Source organism: Vanacampus margaritifer, chromosome 19 (assembly GCF_051991255.1).
Source record: "Vanacampus margaritifer isolate UIUO_Vmar chromosome 19, RoL_Vmar_1.0, whole genome shotgun sequence".
Lineage (NCBI taxonomy): Eukaryota > Metazoa > Chordata > Actinopteri > Syngnathiformes > Syngnathidae > Vanacampus > Vanacampus margaritifer.
Genome location: NC_135450.1, coordinates 10,481,727 through 10,503,735, shown reverse-complemented (window position 1 = coordinate 10,503,735; position 22,009 = coordinate 10,481,727). Strand labels below are relative to the sequence as shown.

The 22,009-nt window shown below is 39.9% G+C and overlaps 3 protein-coding genes across 4 annotated transcripts in view; 1 reads left to right on the top strand and 2 right to left on the bottom strand.

Annotated features, from left to right (window-relative positions):
* Window positions 1-11,940, bottom strand: part of trib2 (tribbles pseudokinase 2) — a 41,103-nt gene extending 29,163 nt beyond the window's left edge. Inside the window, exons 1-3 of the mRNA XM_077553147.1 lie at window positions 11,823-11,940; window positions 10,141-10,221; window positions 9,642-9,719 (exon numbers count right to left, since the gene is read on the bottom strand). The gene's annotated coding sequence lies outside the window, so the exon portion shown is untranslated. The remainder of the gene's footprint in view (window positions 1-9,641; window positions 9,720-10,140; window positions 10,222-11,822) is intronic.
* Window positions 11,941-12,174: 234 nt separating this feature from the next.
* gzf1 (GDNF-inducible zinc finger protein 1) lies at window positions 12,175-17,213 on the top strand. Of its 2 annotated transcripts, XM_077553263.1 has the most exons (8): window positions 12,175-12,332; window positions 13,059-13,882; window positions 14,058-14,241; window positions 14,453-14,616; window positions 14,833-14,927; window positions 14,995-15,162; window positions 15,234-15,391; window positions 16,445-17,213. In XM_077553263.1, the coding sequence occupies exons 2-8, from the start codon at window positions 13,071-13,073 to the stop codon at window positions 16,937-16,939; spliced, it is 2,076 nt and encodes a 691-aa protein (XP_077409389.1). In that variant the 5' UTR covers window positions 12,175-12,332; window positions 13,059-13,070; the 3' UTR covers window positions 16,940-17,213. The 2 variants fall into 2 exon arrangements, with proteins under 2 accessions (XP_077409389.1, XP_077409390.1); XM_077553264.1 differs by lacking the exon at window positions 12,175-12,332 and having other exon boundaries at window positions 12,352-13,882.
* Window positions 17,214-17,299: 86 nt separating this feature from the next.
* napbb (N-ethylmaleimide-sensitive factor attachment protein, beta b) lies at window positions 17,300-21,608 on the bottom strand. Its single transcript, XM_077553271.1, has 10 exons — window positions 21,383-21,608; window positions 20,692-20,771; window positions 20,425-20,541; window positions 20,081-20,127; window positions 19,836-19,913; window positions 19,614-19,754; window positions 19,332-19,436; window positions 19,154-19,222; window positions 19,023-19,073; window positions 17,300-18,484 (listed from the first exon to the last, which is right to left on the bottom strand). Exons 1-10 carry the CDS (start codon window positions 21,481-21,483, stop codon window positions 18,383-18,385), a joined length of 891 nt encoding a protein of 296 aa, XP_077409397.1. The 5' UTR covers window positions 21,484-21,608; the 3' UTR covers window positions 17,300-18,382.
* Between the last annotated feature and the right edge of the window lie 401 nt (window positions 21,609-22,009).

Genomic DNA, 22,009 nt, shown 5'->3' with positions numbered 1-22,009 from the left:
TTGCTCCCAAAAATGTATAAAAACATTATATTTAAATAGTGTCATGGTCCCAAAAACGTATTTATACGTTTTTATGTTGTTGTTGTTGTTTTTTTATGCTAGAGCATACAGAAGGTTTTGATGCAGGATCTGACCTGAAGAGGTAGCTTAAAGGAATGGTAGTTATTACAAAAAAAACGGCCTGCAGGTGGCAGCAGAGTATAAGAGATCAAGTTGCAAAAAAAGCTCTTTTCCCCAGTGTTTTCAACAGATTTGTGAAAAATTAGGAAACTCAGCTATATTCTAATGCTAATGAGAGCTTTTACATGTTACACATTATTAACTCATTCTCTTCCATTGTTGGCTATAAAGGTCAAAAAATAATTTTAACTATTTCTATTAGTTTAACATTTTTTTCCACTTTTGTTAACAAGAGTATAAAAATCTAGATTTTTTTAATTGAAATTTAGAACTGATATAAAATTTGTGATATAATCATGAGTTAACTAGTGAAGTCATGCAATTAAATTAAATTTAAATCGCCTAATCATAAAAAAAAAAATAATAATTTATGGCAGTGAATGAGTTAATAAACATGACAAAAGCTATGCCATATCGAATCGTTCACTTGAAAATGTACTGTTCTTGAATCATATTGAATCCAATGTCGGTAGAAAAAAATGAGAAAAAATACTATATATTAGACACGTACATTCAAATATATATAAAAAAATGTTACATCGAAAAATTAGATAAAAATATAACCTAAAAATACACAAATGAAAGTAAAAGTTAAACAATTGTAAAATAATTACAAAATATTATGATTCTAGAATTTAAAATATTAGACACATATTATGATAATAATAATATGGTAAAATATAATAAAAATAATGTAAAATGAAAAATAAGAAAATTGACAAAAACTGCAATTAAACGATAATAAAAATTGATTTAAAATTTTTGGGAAAATCCAAACATCAGGGAAAAAATACAAAAATATTGACAAAATTGCCACCTATTAAACAAAAATAGAAACTTAACATCATGAAAACAAAATATAAAAGAAAATATTATCTAAAAATCTAAAACATTAGCTGAAACACACACAACCGTGCGGCCATGTTGCGTTAATTCTGAGTGAAGTGTGTTTTTACAGAGCAGGGAACCCCATCGGATTAATGGCGTGCACATTTCCCGCGATGATGCATTTGTATACTATACACCTCCCACGGGGATAAACAAAACACCCCGACACGTGCTCTGCGTGCAATCACCGCGGTGAATACCCCGACATTTCCTCGATTGGACGCGCTTCCTCGGGGTCTTCGTGACTCATCGCTCATCATGTCGGGAAAATCCTCACGCTGCCTCTCTCACATGGGAGCGACACAAAAAAAGCTTTTTCTATGCTTCTTAATGAGCTATGCCGGCGGGGGTTTGAGGGTGGTGAAGAGCCTTACCACTGCACCCCCCCCCCCCCCCCTACACGTTGCACGTGCGGTCACATGACCGCGCCAGGTTGCAGGCATCATTCGTGCACCACTGAGCCAGAATCTTCTTATCTAGTTAACTGAAGTTTGAAGTTTGATTTGATGTTAGGAGACCCCAAGAAAAGAGTAAAACACAAAAAATGTGGCCTTTAAGTTAAATTTTATGGGGGAAAAAAATATTATAATAATTTATTAATGGTTTTGTGAATCAATATCAGGCTCGAAAAGGAAAATCAATTTTATATTGATTATTCGATTTTTTTAAACCCAGCCCTACATTCTATGGCACAGGTGTTCCAAACACGATGCAAAATTGACGCCGGTGAGTCATCGGCTGGCGGTGTACAACATCACTGATGCGAGGGTCCCTGATGAGACAGACAGACAAAGATCCCCGCGGAAAGCCTGCCACGGCGATGCTGAGTTTCCATGGCAACCCAGCCCGACTAGAACATGACGTTTTTTTTTTTTTTTTCCCTCTCCGCCAAATGAAGCGCCGTTTCAGGTCCAAGTGGTGGTCTTTTTTGCCAGGTCGCAACTACGGAGGGAACGTCGCGTTTGTGGCGACGAATCGGCACGCAAAAACGATCGGGCCTCTGTGACCTTGCATCCATGTGGTGTCAAAGTCAAGGTCACGCCTTAGACATGTAAAGGAGGAGGTCTCATTGTTTTTGTTTGCAGGATCAGGGTCTTATTTAATTATGAAGTTACTGACAGACCTACCTAATGACTAACAGACCCATCTACTGTACGTACTTTATTTATCAACATACTGACCGGTCTATTTACCTCTCTACTGACCAATCAAACTTCATACCTATCGACAACTACTGATTGATTAACTGACCAACCTGTCTCCCGTTCAACCTACCAACCAACTTGACCTAAAAAAGAGTTTGAACACAATTCGTTCTCGCGAAGTGTTCAAAGTCCGAATTGTTCAACCTCCGAAACATGTTTTTCCCATAGGAAATAATTGAAATGCAATTAATCCGTTCCCAAACTCCAAAAACAGAAAATTCCTATTTTAATTTATATTTATGTGAAAAAACATGTACAGTATTTTAAACAATAAAAAAATACCGTACATTTTTTGTTGTGGTGATAAATGCTACGTTAATGCTAGCCTTAGTTCACTGCTGAGTTTGGGCATATTGTTACACTACTAAGCGGTCCTTGCGTGCGTTGTTTAACGTCAGGCACGTTGTTGAACAGCTAAGGGGGGGGGGGGGGGTCCTTGTGCCAGTATTTACTGAAGTAGTCACGGTGGTTACAACGGTAATCGATTATCTCCTTTCTAATTCCAATGTGGTTTGTAGCACTGTAAGTTTTTCTTTGGTGCCACTGGCATTGTTGTCTTTCTTTGGGCCCACGGCGAAGAAAATTGTCGTCTCTCGCGAGTATGGAGCACCTCCGGGAGTATTCACGATCTGACTGGAAATCAGCAGTTCAATCGTCTCAACTACCGCAACGTGAGCATCCGGCTTCGCTCGGCTACCCGTTTTCAAGGTACGTTCGGCTTAGCTTGCTTTGCTTGGGTGTTGGAACTCCGAAAATGAGTTCAAACTTCGAGGCATTTTTTTTTTTTACTCCGATTTTTTGGTTAAAGTTCGATTTGTACGAATTTCCGAGACGTTCAAACTCCGAGGTTCCACTGTACTGTACTACCTACAGTAAAGCTCCCGGACCTGACGGATGTACTTTTTTTTTTTTTTTCTGGAAAGCTCAGAATTGTTCATTCGGTAATTTTACCGATTTGACATGTCATCATGACAGACTGATGATTAACTGACCAACCCTACCTTTTTTTTTATTAATAAAAATGTTTTTTTTTTCTCTCTTTTTTTTTTTTTCTAAATATATATACATATATATACATACTGTATACACACACATATATATATATATATATATTTATTTTTTTTTTGTATGTGGGTGAGCATGTGCATGTGCATGTGCGTGCGTGTGTGTATTCATCAGTTCACCTAAAGCCCATTAAAAAAAATCCCATACTAATAATATAATATAATAATAAATTGCCAAATGCAGAAACATCAATGTAAGTTATCACGATGTCGTGGCTCTCTGACCAACCCTACCTATCTACCCGCTGACCAAAGTGTAGCTAAAATTCCTGACACTACAACTTCTCCCATTACTACACATGTCTTTTAATCATTGCTGAAATTTCTTTGCTTATAGTTCATTCAACAGCTCAGATAAGTTCTATCTTGTCCACATCTGACGAGCCTACGTCGTCTCGCTCCTCCGTGTAAACGTGTCAGTCGTGTGTCTCGCCACCCCACCTCCCACAACCACAAGCTCCTACTCGCTCTCCCCCGCGCCATTTTTGGTCCTACTCAAGACGGATGTAGACTGCCTGGAGAAAGTTGGTTGCTCTCAGAGCAAAGCTCCCATCGAGGATTTTGCAAGCATTTTTATCTGTTAGAGAACGAGCAATTGGTCATTCATAATTCTTTATACGGAGCAACGGTTTGTAGCGTTTCCACTCACGTGTGGTCTCCTCCAAGGTAAATGGACCCAAAGCAAATGTGTGGGAGTCCATTTGACACTGTATATTGAGATGCGGTATATTTGACTTGATGAAAAGCAATTCGCCTTGAGCCGTTGAGTCAACAAGCGCGCTTCTCGGTAAAGCGGCCAACGCCGTTTATTTTACTGGGAGTCGCTTTCCTCGAACCGCTTTAAAAGGCGCGTCGGTAATCTCTGTGAAATCTCTCCTCCCCGTGGGCGATTTGCTCAGCTTGGGGGTTTACTCCTTAGAATTCTATGTGCAAGTTTCGCTAATAAAAACCCTAGGAAAAGACCAAGAAAAAAAACAAGGCCGCCAAGGCTGAATTTGCAAATTAGCTGTGGAATCTGGAATTTGTTTTAATATTAAGTGAGGGATTATTTACAACCAACCAGAAGGAGAAGAAAAAAGCATAGCCCACTATCACAAGTGATATAATTTCTTAGAACACAAAAAAAAGCTGACAAAATTCCCACATTGCAGAATCCTGACGAACATTTTTGACATGGCAAACTAGTATATCTGTTTCCGACTAAAGCGACTGAAGTTGGCTGTAAAGGCCCTAAAATGTCTGCTGCAAACCAAAATATCGGACTTCCTGTCAAATTTATATCATCAGTCCTTGCGACCAACCAACCTACCTACCAGCTAACCACTTAACTGACCTACCAACCAAAATACCAACTGACCTTACCCAGCAACCAACCTACCAAACTACTAGGACTGGGTTAAAAAAAAAATAATTTAATAATCGATATCAAATCACTTTTTCTTTTCAAGCCCAATATCTATTCATAAAACCACCAATTGATTATTTTAATATTTATTTTTCCCATAAACTCTTAAGAAACTACAATTTTAAAGCCCTTTTTTTTTCTTCATATCTTAGATTTCCTGAAATTTACTGTTCACATGGATTGAAAAGTATTTTCTTACATTTATGAAAGACCAGAATTATTGCACTTTTTTTATTTACAATTATTGAATTAGAATTATGAAAATGTTTTGATCTCATCCTTGCAGATTTCAATGTTTGTTTACCACTTACAGTAAGTGATTATAACACGTGTTAAAATGTACTTTGATATTTAATATTAGTGGAGCTTTTCTCATGTCCTTGACATTTAGGATGAATTGAGGTTCTATAATGAATCCATATCGGATTGAAGTGATGTGAATCAAATCGAAATCGGAAAAAAATCGAAATCAAACTCTTGTGAATCGAAATAGAGTTGATTGAGGAAATTAGGATCAATACCCAGCCCTACAAACCACCTACCTAGCGATCAATACCTATTAACCAACCTGAACTAACTGACTAGCTGACCTAGCAACCGACCCGCCAACTGCCACCTACTGTAACTACTAAAATTGAACTTCATGGTTCTATCTTTTTTTTTTTTTTTTTTTTTAACACATACACCCATTTCCTGCAGCAAAAAGCTCCCTGTTATTATTACACAAGACCGGAGCTGGAGCTCTGCCACGTTTCACAAGAGGCCAGTCGGTGCATCCGAGGGTTAACAATGCGGCTGCGGTCGTCCTCGCCGCAGGAAGGAAGATATTTGCTTTGGTTGTCACGCCGGGGGAAAAAAATGAACGAGCGACCAACTCGGCTTTCCCGAGAAGAGACCCTGTGATTTTCACTTTTTACGTTTCCTACATTGTGTCAGCTGTATACATTACAATATTGATGATGATAAGGTGCTGTTATGCTCGTATAAATATATATATATTTTTTTTTTTAGAGGGCGGGAGCAATATTCCGAAAAAAAAAAAATCGCAAATTACCCACTTTATAAACTCGCAAATTTACGAGTTTTTTTACTTGCAAATTTGCGAGAAAAAAACTTACAAGAAATACACGTAGCGTACTACTCGACTGTTTGCGGCAATATTTTTAGGTCGGGTTTCCAAATAAGGAGATGCTTGCTTTAGCATAGATTAACCACCCCTCGCTTTTCCAAGGTCCACACCCGGACCATCAAGCATTTAAGTTAATTTGTTAAAATGTATATTTACTTATACATTTATGTTTCCAGAATTATTATTTACACATTCATACTTTTTTTTTTTTTTTTGTACAAGTATCTAAATGGATGTGTCGAATCTGCTGCTCTCCGTCATTCACTTGCATTTACCTATGGTGTGCTAGCATCTGATTGGACGGTGTTAGTCAGCTGATCAGGAAGTGTTGTCGCTCTGGCTGCGGTTGAATGACGAGTAAAGTTTTAATGATAAAGTTTACAAATTACAATTACAAAAACATATCATGTCGACTTGTGTCGCCTGTATGTAAAGCCTTAAATTCCCTAAGTAAATAAATTTATCTTTTAAATTTCACACACGTCCATACAATGCAAGCATAGCTAAGCTAGCTAGCTAACTGCTTATTCGGGGGGGTGGAGTTACTCATGCTTGTGACCAAGTGTGTTGCGCAAGACTGACTGTGTTAGCCACGCCCCCAAAAACCAGGAAAACTAAAATGGTGAGAAACAGTTTAATGCTACATCCTCATAACTGATTATCTCTTTGTATTTTCGGACCTTTTTTCCACCCAGAACACATCCTATTGAATCCCTCCGCTATAGTACTGTTAACGTGGCTGCACGAGGGTTCGAGGGTTGAGGCTAGGGAAAATGGGAAAAGGATGGAAAAGCTGGGAAAGGCTCCAGAATCCGGCAACAGCGACCAAGCGTAACATTCCACATCAAGCCACATAACGGGTGTATGCGTGTGCGTGTGTGCGCCATATGTGATTAGAAGGTCCGAGCGGAGGGGGAGACGAGTGATGCAATTCCCCGGAAGCGGAGCCAATGAGGATACGAGGAGGGTGGCGGCGGCCAGGAAGCGAGGGAGGAGGAAGGAGGGAAGGTTGCTTCTGGGGGGGCTCCGAGAATGTGCTGACAAAACAGTTGCATTGGGGGGGAAAGCTTCATATCTAATAAGTTTTTTTTAAATCGAATATTTGTAGATTTTTACCTAATATTTTTGTAGTTTTGCCTAATTTTGTTCATTTTTTTTGCATTTCTGTCCATAAAAAATAATGTCTAATATGTTTGATATTGTTGTCTTTTTTTTTATCTATTTTGTTAATTTTAACCAAATGTTTTTACATTTGGTCTGATATTTGTGTATTTTTCTTTTGTTCTTTTTTTAAAAAAAAATTTTGTTCAATATTTTTACTTTGACTCCTATTTTGTATTTTTGTTTGATATGTATGAATTTATCCTTTTGTTGTATGATGTTTTTCTGTTTTTGTTTTGTTTTTATTTTTTCAGGCAAAATGTAATGTTTTTGTCTAGGATTTTGGAGTTCTTTAAAAATATTTTTGGGCTAATATTTTTTATGTTTTAGTAAAATATTTATTCTGTTTAATAAGTTTTACTTATGCCTATTATCTTTTTTTCATATAGCTGTCTCATTTATTTTTTATTCTTGTATCTTCTTTAAAAAAAAAAATATTTGTCTAGAAAACTTTTGAATTTATGTTTATTTCTTTTAAAAATTATTATTTATTATAGATGATTTAGTTTGTTTTAAATGTATCCTTGTATTTTCTACCTAGTATTTTATTATGTGTAATATATTGTATTTTTGTCTTATATGTGTTTATTGCCATGTGATTTTTTTTTTGCTAGTGTGATTTATATGTTATATATTTTGTATATATATTTCTGTATTTTTGCCTAACATTTTTTATTTTTCTCCCCCTAAATTGCATTTTTTTCCATCAAAAAATTATTTTAATATCTTTGTATTTGTACTCATATTAGTCTTCTTTTGTAAATATGTTTTAATTTATCTAGAATATTTTTGACATTTTTTAAATCTCACTTTTCCATGTGATATTTTTGCACATTTTTGCATTTGGACTTTTTGAAGGTTAGGTTAGTTGCATTGTGGGAAAACACCTGCCACAAATGTGACCAAAAGAGCAACATGAGTTACTGATTACGGCTGGGATCTATTTTAGCTGCAGTAGGTAAGCCCTCTATTTGTGAACACGGCGGCAGTGGGCGGCCGGCCGTCCTCGAGGCGTCTCAAGTGCGGGATTCTGTTACAACGGAGGGAACACTGGCAAGGACGAATGAAGGAGGAGGATGAAGGAGAAGGGAGGGGAGGGGAGGGGAAGGGAGCCACTGGGAACACAGTCGGTGAGTCAGAGGCCAAAGTAATTCCATCTCGGAATTCCGTCTATCTTTTCATCAATGGGGGATGGAGAGGCAGAAATGTTCAATGAAATTCAAAGGAGCATCTAAAAGTCATCTTTTTTAATGCCTTTCATTTAATGAAAATGAGTCTGCGGGCTTGAGATGAAACTGTCTTTGTTTAGCGCGTTCCCACACTATTATTTTCTCATTTGCTCGCCATGTATTGAGTCATTCTGCGGCTTTGGCGGGGCAAGTTCTTTCCGATGAAGTCCTCGGACACATTTAGGAAACAATAGGATTCATTACAGCGAGGTTGCCCGGATTTGATGGAGCCGATGGAGCCGATGCAGCCGTTTTTCATGAGAAAATCTCAAGATACAACGCAAAACAATCATGTGGGACAAAGAGGATGAAAAGTGAAATAATCAACTAACGATAGTCGTGGTATTCGTAACCCTTCAAGCAACAGATGTTTGAAGAGAAATGGTGGAAGCAACACATGTAGCCAGACAATATCACAAGGCTTATATTGTTTATCCACTGAGACAAACCAGTAATATTAGTGCCAGTAAATATGAAAAATTTCATTTTTGTCATCATGGCTGTATTGTAATGCCCGTGAAGAAACACATAATATATATATATATATATATATTATTATTTTTTACATATTACCAGTAAAATTAAAATAAATAAATAAAAACAAAAAATATATTGCCAAATAAAAAAAAAAACTTGCTATCATCACATGTATTTTTATCTAGATCTAGTTATTTTGTACTTTTCCTATAATATTTTTGGTTGTGGTCCAATCGATTTTTAAAAATGTTGTTTAATATTTTCTGTTAAATATTTTCCCTGTTTGTGTATTTTCATTTTTTTGTGTCAAATATATATATATATATATTTTTTTTTTTTAAATAATTACATAATTTTTTTTAGATTTGTATTTTTTTGTCCAACATCCCCCCCCCAAAGTATGTATTTTATTTGAGTAATTTTTTTGCGTAATTTGCCTATTATTTATTTATTTTACTATTTGTGTGGGGGTTCTAATAATTGTGTCATCTTTTTTTCCTCATAATTTTTCCCGTTTGTGAAATTTTGTTTGTGTAAAATCTTTTTCCTTTTTTTTTATAATTACATTTTTTTTTTATTATTTGTATTTTTTGTCTAACATTTTTTTGAGAGTACATTTTTTTGTTGTATTTTTTCCTATTATTTATTTATTTTATTTGTGTGGGGTAGTTTAATAATTGTGCCATCTTTTTTTCCTCATATTTTTTTGTCTAATATTGTGCTATTTTCTTCCTTTTTTTTATATATCTTCTATGTTCTATTTATTTGTTATTATTATTCATTTATGGATTTACATTGAATGATGGCAGTTTGACCCTGAAATAACCAGTAAGAAGTCATTTGACATTGAAACAAGAACAACTTGGATATCATTTTCTCCCTAGCATAAAAATATGATATCACCTGACTTGCTGGGCTGAATCACGTGCTTCTTACTGACACTCTTTGTCCTTCACCTTGTCTAGTTGACTGTCTTGGCAACTATGAGGGAAAAACAAAGCCAGTGAATGTCCTCATCAGATCAACATGACACCAAATATCCAATTGTGCAATAGTTGACGGAGCAGATAGACACCAGTTGATGGAAGGACACCTTTGGCTTCATGTAAATGTCATCAGGCCAACAATATTTGACCACAATTATGAAGTCTGGCTTTCAACCCCCGTGGCGTCCTCATCTTGTTCTCGAGGTTCCGGCTCGACTCGCCAGGTCTAGACTCTAGTGGTGTGGCATACAACCACTGCGGACAAGCCTGGAATCTTGTTTGTGTGTGTCTACTGGCCATGATTTTGACAAAGCTAGGCAACCGCATGTGCCCTATGCATGCAAAAGTTTGGTAACTACAATTAAAAACTCTCAGGTCAAACAAAATCCATTTATGTCAATAAGGAAAGCATCTACCTTTCAGTTCTGAGGTTGAAGGTTCAACTACGGGCTCAGGACTTCTTGAGGGGATATTGCACATGCTTGCGTGGCTTCTTCCTGCATTCCAAAAAAACAAAGACGTTAGGTTCATTGACAACTCTAAATTGTCCAAAGGTGAGAATTGTTATTTATCTATATTGCTCGTGCCCTGCGATGCGATTGGCTGATGTCTTCCAAGCAGATTGAGAATCACACAATCAAGACCGAAATGTATGATCTTAGCATTGTTTCTACTGAAGACAAAAAAAAAAATAAAGATGAACGTGATCCAAAACCATTAACGTAATGATTGACATTTATTATTGAGTGAGCCTGAGGAGAGCGGAAGGCCAAACCGCCGCAGAACACCGAGCTGGACCCGGCGCGGTCGGTCTGGCTCGGCCCCAGTGCGCTCGTCTGGTACAAAGAGAAGACTGCGGTTCTTCTTGGAGTGCGTACACCACCGCTACACTGCTGCTTTGCTCTCTTCCCAGTTAGGTTGTGCTTTTTAGCATCTGCTGCGAGTATGAGTCATCTCTAAGAAGCTGCGGTGCTCTCGCAAGGACAGCCGACGGATTCGCTGCATCCAGATTTGACTGTTTTGCTGCAGAACGTGGAATTTATTTTCCGCGTATATCTGTCGTTACAGTCTGTTTGCATCGGGGCCCAAGGGGAGTAACACGTTAGATGCAGCAGATGGGGCTACAATACAATTAAAACGATTTTTAAGAATAAACACTATTTAACACCGCCCCCTGAGGGAGAGGAGTGAAACTGCAAATGTCCAACACATCAAGATTTTGTTTAAATCGTTGAATTAACTGTTTGTTTGTTTGTTTAATCAACCGGACAGATTTCAAGTTTGATAAGATGCCATTAAAGTCCATCACCTTGAATCAAGTCCAAACAAATTCATGTTTGGTCAAATGAATACAGTGAGAAGAATAAAAATGAATTTGCGTGAGTACATAGCTGTGATCCTGCACGCAGTATGAGTCACCGAAGCGAGGCAACACTGCAGGCTCACAGGATTCATTATGATAAATGGGAGCTGTATGGATTTCTTTGTGGAGGAGACAAGAAACCTTGGCAACAGCAGAACACCCCTCTCACCCGTGCGAGTAGCTTTGCATGGATGCTTACAATGTGTTTTGCATCTCTGAAGATGATTTATGCCATTGTGAGTATGAATTGATTACCTAGTTTATCAACTGTCTCTCCTATTAAACTCCAAGCTATTCATCAGTATAAACTGACTATTTAAGCACCTCGTTTGACGTACAATGTGCAGCACTAATTTCCTGCTGGATGTCAGAATTTTTAAAAAAAAGTGACGAGAATAAAATGCAACCTTATGTACTATGCACATAAAAACACACACACTAATTGGCTCGCTATGTTGTCAATTTACGCAATGGCGCCACCTTGTGGACAAATTGTTAACAAAAAGCAAATTGAGACTCCTCGCTGATTTTCTCATGGGTGAATTGTGAGAAATAACACTAAAAGCAAATATATCAGCACAAAACATTAAGTGCTTGTACAAATACAAAAAAATGCCAAAATGTGCCAGTTTAACAACAAAAGACAGCCTTTTCCTTATTTCAGTTTTTCTTTAACTGGTGTTATTTGTTTAGCTAAAATAATTTATCCGATCCAGGAACATTCTTAATACTTACATTAGATAGGATAAAAAACAAACAAAAAAAACTATTCAATTCACTTGGGGATGTTTGTGTAGGCTAAACAGAGATAACAGATCCAAGAGCAGCAGCTGCGGACCTCCAATGCTTGAAGAAAGCACAACGAATAAATGCTGATCCAAGATCCGGTACTGAGCTACTGAATGTTTACATAAATATATAATTGCGCATGCGTAAACGGTTGGCCGTCTTGGAGAACTACGGAGATCCTTTGGAGACAAACAACATTAATCGTTGGTGAAAAGCGAAACGGTTATAAAACACGGTTCGTCAATTAAGATATTCGTAGGGGGTTGAAAAGTAAGCTCCGTATACTAGCATTAATGTGCTCTTTTTTTGTTGGAAGTTTTACACGCATTATTTTACGTTCGCCTTCCTGTAGTTTGTCTAAGTGGACTTGCCGTCCATTCTTCCCCTGCGGATCAGTTCCGTGTGCGTTTCGAGTAAGCACAGGGATCAGTGGGCTGCCATTTTAGCGACCTTACGGTAAGAAGCCGCTCTGTCTCCTCAACGCTATTCGCTGCATAATACAGTACCACTCACTCCCTCGTTCGATGCTAAAATTAGCAGCATAGGCCACGACCCCGTGTTTTTTTTTTAAATGCAGTTTATTGATCGCTTTGCTTCGCTTGTTATAAATCGTATTGCTAGGTGTGCTAATATTTTTGCCTAACAATGAAACACAGACAAATAATCTAGTCGTTATTTTATTGTTTCTTACTGGAAACATTTCAACATAAGCGCCTTTGGGCTTACATGTAAACAGTGGCTATGATCTACGCTAATTTGGCCAATTTTCCTATTACGGTTTCAAGGCCACTATTAGGATTTCAAGTTTGGTTGTTGGGTGGGAGAACCTTGAGGTGGTGGTGGCCCTTTTCAAAATTTTTAATTTTCCATGTTTGTTTTATGCGTATCCTCTCTGCCTTCCTCCCTTTGATAAGTCCGTTTACAAAGTTAATATAGCACAGAAGCCTTTTAGAAAGAAAAATATATATATATATTTGCTATCTGCCAAACTTGCCTTTTGCAGTGAGTTGAGTGCACTGCAACTAGGCAACGCTCGTTTCTTACATTTTTTTGCCCTCACAAGTCAAAGCAAAAAAATGGTTCCAACCATGGCTCGTATCCCGAAAAATTTGCCGGGTCGCTCTTATCTAAAAGCACTATTGTTCCTATAAATCCTAAAAGTTCAAACTCTGTTTCCATCAGATTCACTCCATAATGGGCATGGCGGTGGTCCAGCTCACCTCCCAAACACACCACCAGAATATCTTGGACGCCCTGCACCACCTGAGGCTGCAGGGACACCTGAGTGACATCACAATCCAAGTTGACTACCAGGGTCACTCACGGGCGTTTCAGGCTCACCGGGTAGTCCTCGCCGCCTCTAGCGGCTACTTCAGGAACATCTTCCTGTCACCGGACACCACCCCAGATCCAATCCTGCTCTCCAACATGCATCCGTGCGACTTTTCTGACTTTTTGGAGTTTGTGTACACGGGTAAGGCGGAGGTGGCCCAGAGCAGGATAGATGACATGCAAGCGGCGGCCAGGATTTTGGAATGCGAGGAGCTATCCAGGGTTTGCGGCAAGAACTTTACATCCCAGTCGGAAGCGGTAGAGTCGTCATCACAAGTGACCAAGTCTGCCAGAAAGAAGACGCCGTTGAAACGTCGAGTGGCTCCGAAGAGCTCCGAGGGGCTTTCAAAAAGACCTAAAGTGAAGACTACCAAGCTCAAACTGAGCTTGGGTGGCCGTAAAGTCTTGCAGAGGTGTATCCCAACTACCGATGAGGCGTTAAATGCTGAAGAGGAAGATGACGACACGTACGCGCCCTCGCCCACCTCGCCTCACTGTGATGAGGACACGCTGAGTCTGAATGACGGCGAGGAATCATTGCTGCTGTCTGCGGGCGAGGATGAGGATGAGGAAGAGGGCGGCACGGCGTCCAAGCGCGCCTCCAAGGGGAAGTTTTTGTGCAATGACTGTCAGCGAAGCTTCCACTATGAGAGGAGCTACCTGAAGCACATGAGGTAGGTGCTTGGTTGTCTCTCCCTGCTTGTGCGTGGAATTCAGGTTTGTAAACCCCTGTAATGAGTCTGACTAAAATATACCTGTGGCGTTGCATCACTTTGAATTTGAAATCAGCACAACCCTTCCTTAAGGGGTTCCAGTCCTCAAACCCATTCTCCTCTTACTTTGCGACAGCACCTACCACGGAGTCAAAGCCGACCTGGTCTACCGCTGCGAGACCTGCCTGAAGACCTTCTCCAACCGCAGCAACCTGAAGATCCACGAGAAGCATGTCCACAGCAGCGAGCGGCTATTCCCTTGTGAGGTCTGCACCAAGACCTTCAAGCGGAAGAAGGACGTGGTCCGCCACCACAAACAGGTCAGGGCCAATTAGGGTGCAAAGGGGGTGAAAAATGTCCGGTGAATTTCCGGCAAGTTTCTGCTAATTTTACATGAGAAGTTCAGCTGGGGAATTTTGGAAACTTTCTGTGGGAATTATAAAGTTTCCACTTTTGAACATTCTGGAGATTCGCCATCCTAGGACTAGTGCCCCACTACATTTTCCTCACTTGTCCGCACCACCTGTTTAGGTACACGGCCCGCATGCGCACCAGTGCTCCGACTGTGGCAAGTTGTTGAGCTCCAAGGCATCACTGATGTTGCACAAGCGGACGCATACCGGCATCAAGGCCTTCGTCTGCACCGACTGCGGCGCACGCTTCACCCAGAAGTCGGCTCTCAAAATGCACCACAGGTACCAGCTTGGGCAACAGAACTAATTCAACTCACAAGGGACCATATTTGTTTTACTACATTACTATTGCACCAAATCTCAAACTGATAACAATCAGTGCGCTTTGCCATTGGTGTCCCACAGGGATGACTACAAAGGCCCATTTTTTTCCTCCGGCAGAATGCCATTTTTCTGTTGGTCATGTGAAGTATGACATAAGAGTGTGGTTGTGTTTAGGATCCACACAGGTGAGAAACCCTTTGCCTGCGACGAGTGCGATGCCCGTTTCACCCAGAAAAGCATGCTGGCCTATCACAAGCGCTCCCACACGGGTAAGATGACACCCAGTTACGATCGTCTCCGTTATGGCGCCGTTGTTAAGTTCTTTTGTTGTTGAAGGTGAGAAGCCCTTCATGTGCGAGTCCTGCGGGAAGAGCTTCGCCTCCAAGGAATACCTGCGATACCACTCCAACATCCACACCGGCTCCAAGCCATTCAAGTGCGAGCACTGCGGCCGCGGCTTCGCCCAGAGGAACTCCCTACGGCAGCATTTGACGGTGCACACGGGTAAGCATCAGATCATCTGTAGCGCCCGAGTTTAAAAGCTGACTTTTTATGTTTGCCCCGCCCCACCCCAGGCGAACGTCCTTACGCCTGCAACTACTGCGACAAGCATTTCACGCAGCTCAACGCTCTCCAGCGGCACCAGCGCATCCACACTGGTGAGAAGCCCTACATGTGCGTTTTGTGCAGCCGCACTTTCACCGACAAGTCTACTCTTCGCCGGCACACCACGGTAAGTAACAGTCTTGTAACTTAACCAAAAGAACCCACAAAATAGAAAAATAAGTAAATAAAAACTAAAACTGACATACTGGCTGACCAACAAACAGAATTTGACACCCACTAACTTCAGTCACTAAACTAAGAAACAAACTGAAAACCGACAAACTAATTAGCATCACAGTGAGTAACGCGCCCAAATAAAACAAACCAACTAAACTAGAAAACTAACTAACTAACTAGCTTAATAGCAAAATAAAATAAAATAATAAATCAGCTAAAAACATACAACCAATTAACACTACGGTAACGCGGTCTCATGACTTAACTAACCAAAAGAACCAACTGACGAAAAAAATAACTAGCAAACTAACAAATTAACTGACAATCCAACTAACCATCAAACAACAACAAAAAATAACTAACCAACCACTAACTTGATAGCAAACTAACAAATCATCTCATGACTTCTTAACCAAAAAAACAAAAACTAGGAAACAAGCAGACGAAAAAAAACGGACACACTGACTAACCAACAAACAAAAAACTAGCTAGCCAACCAATAACTTGATAGCAAACAAACAATCTGAAACCAACCAAAAAACTAGAAAGAAAAAACTAACCAACCAAAAAACTAGAAAGAAAAAACTAACCAACTGTTGACTCACTGGCCAACTAACAAATGCGCCAAAAACAAACTAAACAATTGACTAACCAACCAGACAAATGAAAATGAAACATCTAAGATAGAAAAAGAAACAACAAAGCAGCAAGCAACTATCAACAAAAAAACTAACCAAACAACTTAGCAAACTAACCAACAGAATACAAACCAACCAAGTAACCAACGACTTCCTAGCAAACTAACTAACCAGTTGACTAACTAATGGACAAATATGAACTACCATCCATTTTCTGAACTGCTTATTCCTCACAAGGGTCGCGGCGGGGGGGGGGGGGGGGTGGTTAAGCCTATCCCAGCTGTCTTCAGGCAGTAGGCGGGGCACACCCTGAACTGGTTGCTAGGCAAATATTAACTACCTAACGGCGTTTTCCTCCAATTCAGACTCATGATGCCAATGCTCCATGGAAGAACTACCTGGTGGTCTTGGAGGGAAATGTGGAGAAGAAGTCCAAGCCTCAAGGCAAGGCATCAGCGCAGGAGAAGAAGAACCCTGGCAAAAAAGCGCCGAAAAGCAACGTCGCCGCCTCCGCCGCCGCCGCCCCAGTGCCAACCGAGCCAGTCGCCCTGCCAATCGAGAGGGCTGAGCTGGGGGCCGTCACCCTGGTGAGTCACGGCCACCTGGGCGGGATTACCGTCGTCCATACCGAAATGCCGCCCGAGGCTCGGGTGGTGACGTCGGATGGCGGCGATGTCATCACTTTGGACAGACCTCCTCACAATTCCGCCTTGTCGTCCCTGCTGGAAGAGGCAGATGCGGCGCAGCCCAACATTCTCACAGTGGTCATATCTGATCAGATTTGTAAAGAAGAGCAAATGCGGCAAAGGACACTGGAGAGCAAAGACGACGGCGATGAAGCGAATCCTGAAAAAATGTGAATGGAATAAAAATCTGATTGGATTCCGTGCTTAACAATCATGGCTGTATTAATCACAATTTACAATAGTTTTGCATTGTCCTAAAATAATGTCATGAGTATTAAAATAATTCATTTTTTTTTAATTACAGCAGAAATAGTGGCCAACAGCAAAAGGGAGCACTGGAACAATTTTTAAAAAATAGTTACATTTTTGTCCCAGATAAAGTTATTTTGTTAATATATATTTTCTACATTTTGCCATTTTCAGAAATTCATTAAAAGTTTTAACTTCAGTGTGTTATGAGTGAGTTCTTCAGTGGAACACAAAATATATTTTTTTTGTTGCATGATTTGGTGTATAAACAGCTGTAGAGCTTAATAGGGATAGAATACAACTTTATTGTCCATTCGCACAAGCACAGTTTTTTTTGTTTTGTTTTGTTTTTCCCCAGAAGAAGGATACTTTGGTAAGTGATTGGAAGCAACACGGGTGGGAGGAGGGGCATGCTTAGCAAGGAAGGGGAAATGTCATGGAATGACACAGCTCCCAAAATGGCAGCCTAAAATCGGTCAGAACAATAAAACAATCCTGAGGTATTACAATCACATAGAGAAGAAATAATCAGGTGGCTGATGTTATGCATAACAGTCTCATAACGCGTTTCTGGACTTTCTGAACCCGCGAGTACATCGTCAAAACGTATTTGGGAATAAAATGTAAATAAAATCTAATGCATATTTATGATTGCTCCAAACAGTTTTGAATTGGTGAGTTAAAATAAGCAGTTTTGGAGCCTTTTAGCAAGGTTTTAGTGCACTTCCATTAACTTTCAATGCATCGTTGATGAGGAGTCTTCCGCGTGTTGTAGGTGTGACCAAAAAAGAAACAAGATTGAGGAAGCCATTCTCATGACTTAATGGCAATCGGCTACAAGTGCTTCTATTCTGCCATCATAGTGTCCACTGCCCTCACTCAGTTTCTTTTTATGGATTTTGTGGCACACTTGTTGCAATGCCAAAAGTACCAATAATGAAGTTATAAAAAGCATATTGTCGCTGTCCTGTGAAAAACACTTATGTCCCTTTTTTTTTTACATTTTTGGGAAGTCTGCATTCGGTTTCCTCCCATAAATGTAAAAAAAATGTCAAAAATGGACATAAGTGTTTTTCACAGGACAGCGACGATATGATCAGCACCAATTGTTTCTTTACTACCACACCCTTTTAACAACATGGAGTTAAAATGCCGAATAAAAACATACACTTGAATGACTAACATAATAAAATGAGTAAAAAGGTACGCAGCAGTCCTCCACACGAGAGGAGTGGACGTGAAGATGCTTTACATTCCGATTGGATTTGGAGGGAAGCGTTACTGTTAAAAGCAATGCTGTGGCGTGTACATGTGTGCGTGTCTGTGTTGGGGGAACCATGCGCGTGACTCCTTTGTCCCGTCAGTCTCTCATTTGAGGTCTCCCTCGTCGCCCTGGATGGTCTTTTTGATGCGCAGCAGCAGGGTAGTGTGCCACTGGTCCAGACGCGAGATGGCGTCGAACTCTTTGACCTGTAGGGGGGGGGGGGCGGAGCCACGTCAATGGGAGAAAAAAAATGCATCCTAATCTGTAAGCCTTTAAATATTAACTCTTTGACTGCCAAAAACGTTAAATAACGTTTAGTAAAATCCTATGGAGGAGTGCCAAAGACGTTAAAAGACGTTTGTTTCAAAACAGAGGTGAAACTAACCATTTTCTATTGTTGATTACTGAAAAACGGAATAAGGTAGAAACAAACTTTTTTTTCTGATGAAAGATGAGAGTCCAATCTTTCATTTGGTAGTATGTGTGTTTCCATAGTCCAAACACATAATTTTCTGTGGACCTTGAAAGATCAGTCAAAATGCTTAAATCGGCTGGCACCCACGGCATCCCTTTTCTGAAAACGTCTGGCAGTCAAAGAGTTAAAGGGTGGGGTGTCAATTACCCACTCCGGTTAGCAGGGATTTACTGTAGTCTACAGCGATTACTTACACATTTTTACCTCCTCTAAGAACAAACTGACCCATCTCTCGGATTTAAAAATCAAACCTCCTAAAACGGACTTACCGCCTCTGTGAAGGCCTCGCTGTTCTGTTCCTCATGTGCCTCCAGCAATTTCTTAACAATAACAACAAAATATAAGTTATTTAAACGAAAAAAATGAGGGGAGAAAAAAAAAAACACTGAATCGTGGCTACCTTCAACAGTTTGCACTCTCTGGAGTCGGAGAAAGCCGGGAACATCTCCTCGTATTTCTCCACAGCAATCTGCGGTGGGGACACACCAAGATGAGATAACATTTTACAACCGGTGTCAAGGAAGCCGTTTAAAAAAAATAAAATAAAAAATAAATAAATAAATTTAAAGGACACTTGCCTTGGCGTTGAGCTCGTCCACGATGAAATGACACAACGCCGCTTTGAAGAAATACTCCTTGGCGCTGTATTTAAGCAGCGGGTTGTCCATCGTGTTGGCGCCGACCTGCGTATATGAATATTCATAAACATCATTAATCCTCATTTACACATAGCAATCACACCATTTGATGACATTAATTGTGCACACACATGTTGAGGATGCAAACATTTGTAGTCATTGGTGTCCCACAAGGATCAATGCCATGCCCCATTTTGGCCACACAGTAGGCTAAGCTTTTACCTGCTCATAGATCTCAATGGACTTCTGGTACTGCTCCAACTGAGCACAGTAGGCCCCCACCTTCAGCAAACACTTGTTGGCCGAACTGTTCGATTCCTCTCCCTTGTAGTAATCCGCCGCTTGCTCATAATGTGCAATCGCCTTTGCAGAAGGAAAACAAACCCCGTTAACGCATACGCACGCAATTGTGTGACATAATTCCAGAATAAATCATAATTGTACTTTTTCGATGTCCACCAGGTCGGCCTCGTAGATTTCGGCGATACTGATGTGATGTTTGGCGGCGATGGTGAATCTTCCCTAGAAATGATTTATTATTAAATGAATTATTTACTAGTTAAATGAATACCTGGTCTATCAGTGTCAATCCACATTTCGCATGATCTTTTTAAACAGTTTTTGTATTGGATATTGTTATTTTGTGTAACCAATGAGTTGTCTGGTTCGTATGTACTCTGATTTCTTACCATGTCTGTGTAAATATCGATGGAAGCATTTAAACACTTGATTGCCTCTTTTGGCAGCATAAAGAAGAGGAAAAGGAAGAGGAGGAGGCAAATGTTAAGACATGAAAAGTGTTAGCTAACATGAAAGAACAGAAGTTAAAAAGCATGTTAAAATGTGACGAATTATCCCCTGCACCATTATTAAAAGTTTTTTTTATTTTTTTTATTATGTTCCACCATAGAGGCTTCACTGTAGTTTGCCTTGTTAATCCACTAGTTTGAGCACTCATTTTCTAATGTGTGCTGATCTGGATCACCTTATAGATTAAGCATTCAGAGTTGATGTCATCGGTCCGGAGGCTCACCATTGGGATCGGACTTCTTGTATGCGTTCCCGGCGTCGATAAAACTGGTGGCGCAATCGTGTTTGTTCTGCAGCTGCATGTGGAGGTGTGCCGCCTTGCAAAACGCTCCACCGGCAGCTAAAAAAAAATGAAAAAAAGTGTTATCATTTAGTAGTCTGGGTCAGCATTAACTTGGCGGCACCATCTCAAAGTACTGTGCAAAAAAATAAATACAAAAAATTGCAGGTGTGTTTTTTTTTTTGTTTATTATTCATGTTATTATCTCACCGCTCCAGTTCTTGGCCATCTTGAACATGTTGGCCGCTCTGCAGTACATCTCACAGGCCTCCTCCACTTTGTGATGTCCTCTGTGTAGAAAATAAAGAGAGAGATGGTACAGGACGCTTCAATAAATCCGTGCATCGTGTAACCTATTGATTTGAGTACATCCTCTGGAGAGTTAATTCTGATAGTAATAATAATAATAATAAACCAGACTCAATCGTGCTAAGGGATATGACATCACTGCATGGTCAGCCACAGACTTACCAGCGTTAGTACACATTAATTTTATCATTAATTTATTTATTAAATTAGTGTTACTGCATCACATATTAAACTAAACAGTAAAAATGCTGAATAATGCTAACTCTGTCCACTTCAAAGCTAAATTTCTAGTAAGTAAAGAGAATGTGGTGCCAAACTCGCTCTTTCAATGATTAGATAGCAACCATAAAGTAAGGGAGGGGGAATGTCGTAAAAATTAAAAAATAATAATGACGAGCTAGCTTGTTTAAAAGTAGCGGCTAATCAGTGAGTTAGCATAAACAACACGCGTCGACGCCCGTGTGGTTTTAGTATCTACATTTATTTGTGTTTTATGTCATTTATTAAATTAAAAAGCCGGTCCTATGCGTATGGAAACGGGCTGTGTGCCAATTATGTTGCCAGGTAATATATCACAGAGCAGCTTCCTTACCCGCCGAACATCCCTCCCAAAAAAGAACCCGACGACTTGACTTTCTTGTCAGCGTCGGCCATGAGCTGTATTGCTTCCTTTTCTTTTCCGCTGTTGTCCATGTTTTTAGATTATAAATTTTGTGTTTGGACGCTGAAAAGAACCGCAGGGGATTGAGTTGTCAGAGCAGGGATTAGAGGGCGGCAGGTTTACGCAGTAGTGTGCCCGTTAGTGGGTTTGGTGGTGCATCGTGGGTGTTGTAGTTCTTTACAGCGTCTGCGCATGACTTCAAAGTGGAAGAGAACTACAACTCCCAGCTCAATGTAAATAAATACGGACGTTTTAACACGCGCAGAAGCGACTAGAATATCAATATCGAGTCCTATATTTAATTTTACACAAAATGGTTTCGTATACATTAGTGAGAAAAATTATCTCTAATAACAAATAAAATATATATTTTTGAAAAAGTAGCAGAAAATTCTTGCCAGCAGGTGGCGCCAGACGTTTACAACTCACGTTACTATTAATATGGAACGCACGGTTAAGTCTACCCAAAATGAAGTAATTTGTTGACTGTACATAGCCGTGTATTGTAACCAATCTTAGTCATCTGTCTCTTGGCCAAGACGAAGTAAACACGTGACA